The sequence below is a fragment of the Salvelinus fontinalis genome, chromosome 36 (genome assembly GCF_029448725.1).
Source record: "Salvelinus fontinalis isolate EN_2023a chromosome 36, ASM2944872v1, whole genome shotgun sequence".
Taxonomy (NCBI): Eukaryota; Metazoa; Chordata; class Actinopteri; order Salmoniformes; family Salmonidae; genus Salvelinus; species Salvelinus fontinalis.
In genome coordinates this window covers 420,284-429,658 of record NC_074700.1, presented here as the reverse complement: position 1 = coordinate 429,658, position 9,375 = coordinate 420,284, and the positions used below count along the sequence as shown (strand labels likewise).

At 38.4% G+C, this 9,375-nt stretch overlaps 1 protein-coding gene across 1 annotated transcript in view; it reads right to left on the bottom strand.

Annotated features, from left to right (window-relative positions):
* Window positions 1-388: 388 nt before the first annotated feature.
* Window positions 389-9,375, bottom strand: part of LOC129835386 (collagen alpha-1(XXV) chain-like) — a 146,482-nt gene continuing 137,495 nt past the window's right edge. Inside the window, exons 33-35 of the mRNA XM_055901024.1 lie at window positions 8,062-8,148; window positions 5,928-5,966; window positions 389-4,054 (exon numbers count right to left, since the gene is read on the bottom strand). Of these exons, the coding sequence (XP_055756999.1) occupies window positions 4,028-4,054; window positions 5,928-5,966; window positions 8,062-8,148 (153 nt within the window). The 3' untranslated portion in view covers window positions 389-4,027. The remainder of the gene's footprint in view (window positions 4,055-5,927; window positions 5,967-8,061; window positions 8,149-9,375) is intronic.

Sequence of the window (9,375 nt, the reverse complement as noted above, 5' to 3'; positions counted from 1 at the left end):
TTGACATGTTTCTACGAACTGTAATATGACTTTTCGTCTGAACTTTCGCCTGGACTTGCCCGTGCGTCGTGAGTTTGGATTGTGTACTAAACGCGCAAACAAAAAGGAGGTATTTGGACATAAATTATGTACTGAATCGGACCAATCCAACATTTATTGTGGAACAGGGATTCCTGGGAGTGCATTCTGATGAAGATCAGAAACTGAATATTTATAATGCTATTTCTGACTTCTGTTGACTCCACAACATGGCGGATATCTGTATGGCTTGATTTGTTGTCTGAGCGCTGTACTCAGATTATTGCATGGTGTGCTATTTCCGTGAAGTTTTTTTGAAATCTGACACAGCGGTTGCATTAAAAGGACTGTAAATTAAGACTGTAAAAGGTTATTTGAAAGACTGCATTTATTTGGCTCCAACAGTACAGTCATATGAAATGGTTTTGAAATAATGTGTGCAGAAGTATCCATAATCTGATAGCAAATTGTATTCATTTGCAAACTTGTAAAAAATGAGTGATACAAATGCAGAATAGAAAAAAAACACATAACAGAAATGAAATGTAAGTTATTCAAAAGCTGTGAGATGGACTTAGCTATTGCATTTACGTTTTAGAATACTTAGATCACTATGTTCAATTGAAGTTATATCTTTACTTTTCCAGCTTCTATTAAGTTGCATTACTGCACTGAGGGAAATAGGCTATGGTGTAAGGAGGATGTTAAAAGAAATGTCAGTATATATGTCAGAGAAAATGGCTCTGGTATATTTGCCACTAAATAAATAAAAAAGTGGTGTTGAAAAGTGGGTGTCTGGTACTTGGTGGGTTAAAGAAGTGTGTATCAACTATGTGGGGACCACCCACTACCAGCCTTTAAATGTAAGTGTGTAACTTCAGAATATATAATTGAACAAAGATGAATCAGCTGCACGTTAACTGAAGACACAGCACCATCGTAGTACAAAATCTTACGAAGGTTCTAAATAAAAGACAGACCAAATCATAGACACATTATATGTTTTCTATCACACCACTAACAACTTAAGAGCAAATGATTTGTGGACAGCAATTGAGGCTACAATAAATCAATTCAAATCAAGCCTTAAAATATGGATAACAAGAAAGTCTATATTTACAAGTTTGTAATTAAACATGTAACTTGTCAATCAAAACATTTGTATTTTTTCTAAGCCAGTGTAGTGGTACTTTTCATGGGAATTGACTAACATATTGTCCTGATAATAATTGTCTGTAACTGTTATAGATCTGCATTCTGATGCTGCACATATCAACCAAAGTATAAATTGCACTTTTGTCAAATAAGCAGATATTAAACTCCACATTTATAATTCACAATACATACTACATTCAAACTACATTCAATGCAAAGAGAGAAATAGAGAAAGAACAATATTATCATATTTATGCTGCTTGTCAGGGACAGACAACATTTTAGCCAAGCCCATCAACACTTTCTTGTTTTATGAATACAATTTCATGCCAAGGTAAGGCCTGCAAAACTGGGAGTGAACTAGCATTGTAAATACCTGACAAATACATCAATTTGATGATAATGACAACAAACTTCCTTCACATCTAATGTACTTGTGTGACATCTCAATGACAATGCACCACTATGATAGACAAAAGCTGAAAAAAAAACGCTATCAGGACCTTCAAAAGCTACCCCTATTTTATAAGGAATGCCTGTTAAAAACCAAAATGCCTTCTTTAAGAAAAATACAAAAATAAATAATGTAACACTTAAAATAGTGAGACAAATATAAAAAGTATATGCACAAAATGTTTTCAACTGTTACATGAAAAACAATAAAGAAACATGTTGTGTTATGGTTGTCATGGATAGGTAATACTCTTTAGAGATGTTTCTAACAAGATGATAGCACCATAATGACACCACACTGGAACAGATGACCTACTGTTCACATGCATACTATTTACTTTGTGATATCGCTGATAACCCTGTACAGTTGGGGTGGAGTGGTCAAACTTGTCACAAAAACAAGAAAAATAACACTTTTATAGAGTGGACATGTGCCGGTATTACATAAAAGCCCCGTTTATACATTGTGCTAACATGGGTCCTTTGTCCTGATCTTGTCTACATTCTGATTGTGCCCACATTTCCAGAAATGTGTCTACACATTGTATTAAAATGTGTCTGTTATCCGTCCACTGTGTCTGCATTGTGACCAGATTTCCTGGCCCCTTCCTTTATGAAAATTGTTTCACAGTTATTCTTTAAAAATAATATGTATTCATTTATTGTAAGACACATATTGATGTAATCAGTCAATGGTGCCCCCGTTCAATGATTTTAGAGGAACATTTACAATTTAAATGGTCTCTCTGTACAGATCTGTCTACACTTATAAGATATCCAGACCCAACGCCTCCAGAGGATGGCATGATGATCTGATCACAATTGGATAACAATGTGTCTTTTGATTGTCTACACCTGTTAAAAAATGTGGGCACAATCAGAATGTGGACAAGATCAGGACAAAGGACGCAAGTTAGATCCAGGTGTAAATGGGGCTAGAGGGTCAGTTTGCCGGACACAGATTAAGCCTAGTCCTGGACTAAAAAGTATGCTCAATGGAGATTCTCCATCGAAAATGCTTTTTAGTCCAGCAGTAGGCTTAATCTGTGTCTGGGAAACCGGCACATATTGTACGAATTGATTACTAATCATACAATAACTGTTCCAAATAGCATTATGCATCAAATATCACTGCATAAGGGCATTGTTAGAATTAGGACATCCTTGACATTATGAAATTAAGAAACAGGCTCAATTTTCTTTCCAAATTGCTATGGAATGTGATGTAAATGGCAATGAATACAATTATGGGTTACAAATGGAAGCAGGGCCATTCAACTGAAATTAAATGTGTTACCTATTGAGCCTGTCCATGTAATACACCATTTACATTTGGAAAAAAATATATATAGAGAGAGAGAGAGAGAAAAAAGGAAGAATACTGCATATGGTGTAGACATGATCCAGTTGAGGAAAACTGCCGTTTGACATTTGGAAAAAACAATAATTATCTAGTAAAAAATGATTCATTTTTCCGGAAGGTATTTTTACCTGCAAATGTACCATACAATTACCAGGTCATAATGTTCAAAAATCTTATTGTTGCAGACATATTACGGAAATAAACACTGCATTTAAATGTAAAGATACAATAAACTTGCAGTGAAGCACATTGTAACTCACCGACTGTATTTTCCACTTAATGGCCAGAAATGAACAAGTGTTATTATAATATTATAAAACTTGGATTTTGCAAATCAGTGTAAAAGCTGATGCTGTGTAATCCTCTTTGCTACCAACTGAAATTCCCTTTCTGTTACATAGAAGCTTATGTTCATTTGAATACATAATGTACATGCCATATTATTAACACCCAGTAATAGCAACGTTCAATACATACTAACAGTGCACAAAATAGGTGCTTTTATACTTCAACAATTGACAAGAAGTTGCCATTCCGCAATAAACACCATTCCAATTACTCAAAGCAGGTTAAAAGGGAAAGGAATGAACAAAAGCTTGAGGCACCAAAGGCTATAAAACATTTTTTTAAAGTAAGTAGAAGAACAAAATTCAACTAAAAAGGCAGAATTCCATTGACCCTGTTGACCTTGTAGTGTTGTGACTGTAACATTGTTACAGGCAGGCACTCCTTGATTGGCAGGAGAGATGATTGTAATCTCTCTGCCGAGGCCCACTGTCTCCCCTAATCCAAGGGATCCCAAACAGGTCTGTTCAATCCGAAGTCCTTGTCAGCCTAGCTCTTTTCCGATTGGCTGTGCACAGTGCATTGAGCTCTAACACTCTTCTCCGAGTCCAATAACAAGTGGCCGTTGAAAGGGAATGGGCCCTGGGACTCAAGACAAGTGCAACTGTGAAGACCTGCATCTATTGACCCATTGCAGATCTCACCACAATAAAGAAAATCAACCCAACTTTACTTCCTGGGGAACAATTCTTGTCAAGCCACCAGCCAAGGCGTGACTCCCTTTGGAACATTAAAAGAAAAAGAAACAAATAAAACCAAAAATGTTGAGCTTTCTTTTTTGAGTAGGTAAGATTGACAGCCAGATAGTGTTTTGCTGAAGCCATACAATTCGACCACACAACAATGAAATATGTATATTAATACATATAAATATAGTTTGGGACAGTCCTCATGCTTTTTGGGGGGTGTGGAGGGTGTTTTGTTGGGATGGAGTCTTTTAAGCTGGTAGTATGGCATTAATGGATGGTGAACGCGAGAGCTAGAGCTGTTAAGAGCCAGTTCAGATCCCTCCAACGCCTCCTTCTCCTCATCCTCTGTTGTCACAACCTCCTTACTCCCCTTGAATCCGAATTAGCCATGACGTTCCAATCTGTGCCCGAGCACTCTGGTCATGCAAGGACTGGGACTAAACATCAGTGTGTGTGTGCAAGTTCAAGAGCTGAACTCCAAGATGCTGATGTGAGAGTGACACAGAGCGAGGTGAGTAGAAGCAGCTAGGAGTGAGGGACCTTTGCTCTTTTTCATGGTACACATAGATTTCTTCATTTGATATTTTCCATTAAAAATAATTATAAATACCCCAACAACATTTTTTTTTTTTTTTTTTTTACAAACCATGCTTTTCGGGTTAGATTGATCACTGCAAGAAAAACAACAGAGAGAACAATGTAGTGAGATGAGGTAAGAGAGACATGGGGTGAAATCATTTTTAGGTAAGGGTTTTTAAGCCTGACATTTTTTTTTTTTACACCACTCAAATATTTATGTGAACTAGAGGTCTTCATGGGTCCAAAGAATTGGACCTGTTCCGAAATGGACCATTCCCACCCGTACCCGATGTGCATAAATACATGTTTTAAATATAGAGACCTGTTCCGAACGGACCCGAGGACAACTAGACCCGTTCCGTATAGAACTTGTCGGATCCAAACCTGGCACAATCCGATCCGAGTGAGGGAAGCAGCAGAAAAGTCCTTTTTTTAAGCTACTTTATTAACTGGAGCTGATAAAGTGTGAGCGGAGGGAGAGAGAGGTGCAGCTCTAGCAGGCGGGGGAGGGGACGTACCGTGAGTGAGTGACCAACCAAGCCGACTCGCGCTGTAGTAGACTAATAGCTGCCATAGCTAGGTTATTTATTATCAAATATGATTACATAGTACATGTCTTGACAGAATCATACCGGCGGAAGCTAGATAAACGACCTAACGTTAGCTAGCTAAGTCAATTGAGGCTGCAATGCATGCACTTTCTTATCCTACAAATAACAACAACTCCATTCACATATTCAGTAGCAGCCTACCTGTTGGCTCTTGGTCGTTGTAGCCTATCCTTCTCCTTTAACTTTTAATTCCGTCATTTTAGTTCCATCTTCCATTGATTTATATCTCCTAACTTTTGCCACATATGGAGGCTCTATGTCTATAGCCTGTTTGACTTATAGCTTGATGACTTATGATTGGTTAACATCAACAACAAGCTACAGGCGCCACGCTCCACTCTCTTGAAAAGCAAGAGCAGCAGCAGAAATTATAATATTTCTCTCTCTACTGCAGCAGTCGTGTTCAGATCTGTATGGGCCCTTCCGGACAAGTCAGTTAAAATTACACATACCCGAGACCCGTGACAATCATATCATATCAGATCCGACCAGACCTGTGACATTATTTAGAATTCTGGATCCGTACCCGCTTGGGTCCCGTATTGGGTCTCAGGTATTCGGGTACAGGTGGATCCGTGAAGACCTCTAATGTGAACTGACAAAAAAAACATGCATATGGCCAAGGCTGAGTGAAGCTCAAATACAGTACACACTGTGTGTGTGTGTGTGTGTACTGTGATTTTAAAAAGCTTACATTACTGAGATAATGCTTACCTTTTGCCAACAACCAGGCATTGGTAGTCCGTCTGGGCCCTAGCAAGGGGAGAAGAAAGGGAAGAAATGACTAGTTAGTGTCACAAAATGGTGACAGAAACAAACATGCTTTTTTTGCTCAGAACTGATATTAGTTCACAAATGTTCGTTTGATGTTGTGACTCTAAGTCTCAGATTATGTGGTACAAGGTCTGTGAAGAAGTGTACCGACATATCTCCAGCACAAGCCCCATGTACAAAAACAGTGTTGTTATTTCAAGACTGGCTTCCCAAAAATATGATCATATCTGTGACGGAATGCAATCGGCATAAGACATATAACCAAGCGATGGAAGATATTTGATTGACAGATACAGGGCATTCAAGGGAGAGAGGAAATACAGTACACTACTTCACAGACATTGACAGACATGATAATATTACGTTTTTTGTTGTTGTGAATGGTACATAAATTTAACATATCACTTATGTTTTATTTCATTACTTGTGTAATTTAGATGTTTCATGTTTAATTGTCTTGTCTTCAAACAAAATGTAATGGGAAAATGTAATGGCATGCTCACATTTAATAATATTTTAACACATTTCAATGAATTCTCACTCATGCAGTGCCATTTTTCTCATCATGCAATGATATATGGTCCTCCCTTAGGTTTATATTTAGTACATTTTATCAAAGTATCCAAAGTTGTGATTAATCCATGTGCCATAGCCTACGGTCTATACTCCCAAAGATATGTGAAATGGTAAACATAGAGCAAACATATTAGTACTCATGAAGTGTCATTTGTTCTGCGATAAGAATAATATGTGGATGCATACCACTATACAATAACATACATCTAAACTAGCTTAATATACTCACTCAAAAAAGACCCTAGGCACAAAAGCAATCATCAGTTCTATGCATTACACAACATCCGTTAACGACATCTCAGAAATCACACAAGTTAAAAACACTTCTCCCCGAAACCAAACAAGAATTACAAATTTGAGTTGGCATTGGAAAGGTCTGGGGCACTAACTGATTTCACATCTTCTCTCCTTGGTCATGGTGTGCCCAATTGGTACAAATACAGAAGGGGTAAGGGGGGTTAAAGGTAGGAAAGGTAAGGTCCATGTTGCCATTGCATGGAAACGCATCAATAAAGAAGAGAACTGAAGGAACTTTGATTATAGCTTGCCATGGTTAGAGTCTGTTTAGGAACTAGGGATGTTAAAGGAATTTGGAAGGGAAGTCCATTTAAGGAATGGTGTTTTTTTTATAGGAAAGCGTCCCTGTACACTTATTGAGAAAGTAGGGGAGGGGGATTCAGTTAGAGAATATCAAGGGAGAATATCAACAGATCCACTGCTTGTGTGCTTTACATTTACGTACAGTGGCATTCAATTGCAGATTACAGTAGGTCTGTATCTGATAAATATGTAGCTAAGAAGGGCTGCTTGCAGTCAGACAGTTAGTCAGGAAGAAGTGTGTTTTGGTAGCCTTTAAGGAACTAAAATAGATAATAAATGTCTGAAAAACCTGGAGGTGATTTAGCATGTGAGCTGGTTGTAATTTGGAGTGGGAGTTGGTGGGGGTATGGATGGCTGGGTGGGTGGGTGGGTCCAATCCTCATGCTAAAGCCATGCATGGGTAAGGAAAGCAAAACGGTGGCTTCTCATTGGCCATTTGTCAGTGGCAAAGGTCAGTAGCATGCACGGGAGAGGTACAGGAAAAGAGGAATACTGTACCAATTGGCACGGGGCATCCAGCCCATCCAGACCAGGTTGCCCCGGTTCTCCCTTTTCACCCTTAAAGCCCCGGAACCCCTGTTTATAAAGATGACCTGGGAGTGTTACTGGGAGAGATGTGGACGGAGCACCTCATGCATCCCCCCGCTAAGGGGATACGATTGAGGGGAAGAAGGAGCCACCCTGTGACCTACAGACACTAATAATGTACTCAGTGGAATATCTGGTAATTTGCCCAGGTCATAGCACTTGCCAATAGGACTTCATGAGGGACAGAATCCTTTTCTGTGATTTTAAGCTTTTTCGGGGCTTTTTCATGGCTGGTGGGTGCCAAGTTAGCCAGGGCGGCTCCTCCTTTTTGGGGGCCAACTGTCTTACGTCACTCTTAGCTTGGACATACCAATGGGCAGGGTGCATCTAATCCAGGGGCACCCTGTTCTCCTTTCTCCCCCTTAGGCCCCTTTTTCCCCTTCTTTCCCTTCTCCCCCTGTGGATACAATGATTTAGTCAGGTCAATCATTTTTCCGCTCAGAGATGAAGGGTGAATATTCTCTGAGTCCAACGAGAATGACCATTTGTGTATTTTATTTTTTTCATTTGATTCACAATTTGGAAATCTCATATAACTAATCAAATTAGAAGATGAAACCTGAACTATATATCATCGTTTGCAGAATTTCACAAAGTACATTGTTGGCTAAACTGCATCTTTTACGAAATGTCATACCCTGGGTAGAGCAAGGCCCTTTTAAGCATCATTTAAGGATAGACCTCCTTAAAGATTAAACATTTCGTTGCCACTTTATTCTACGTTACTGTTTCCACTGGTATTTACCTATTTATGTGGTAACATTTGGTACTTTCTGGAACTTAGAAATACCTAGTTCCAAATAGTGCCTAGCGGTGCTTGATTTGATAAATTCCAAATAAACCTAACCTAATAAACCTAAGATATTATTAGATTATTATTGTGTCAGTACAATTTAACCATGTCAATTGTCATTATACCTGGTAATTTCTATACCATATAATAAAGTACTACAAAAGGACGGGACAAAATATTAATTTACAGTGAGCTACAAAAGTATTGGGACAGTGACACATATGTTACTGTTTTGGCTCTGTGTATTAAAGTAGTCAAACATATAGTATTTGATCCTATATTCCTAGCACACAATCAAGCTTGTGACTCTATATTCACCCCCTTGGCGTTTTTCCTATTTTGTTGCATTACAACCGGTAATTTAAATGGATTTTTATTTGGATTTCATGTGATGGACATACACAAAATAGTCCAAATTGGTGAAGTGAAATGAAAAAAATTACTTGTTTCAAAAAATTCCAAAAATTTCAAAACAGAAAAGTGGTGCGTGCATGAAGCTCCTATAAAGCCCCTAAATAAGATCTGTTGCAACCTATTACCTTCAGAAGTCACATAATTAGTTAAATAATTTCCACCTGTGTGCAATATAAGTGTCACATGATCTGTCACATGATCTCAGTACATATACACCTGTTCTGAAATGCCCCAGAGTCTGCAACACCACTAAACAAGGGGAACCACCAAGCAAGCGGCACCATGAAGACCAAGGAGCTCTCCAAACAGGTCAGGGACAGAGTTGTGGAGAAGTACAGATCAGTGTTGGGTTATAAAAAAATATCAGAAACGTTGAACATCACATGGAGCACCATTAAATCCATTATTAAAAAATGG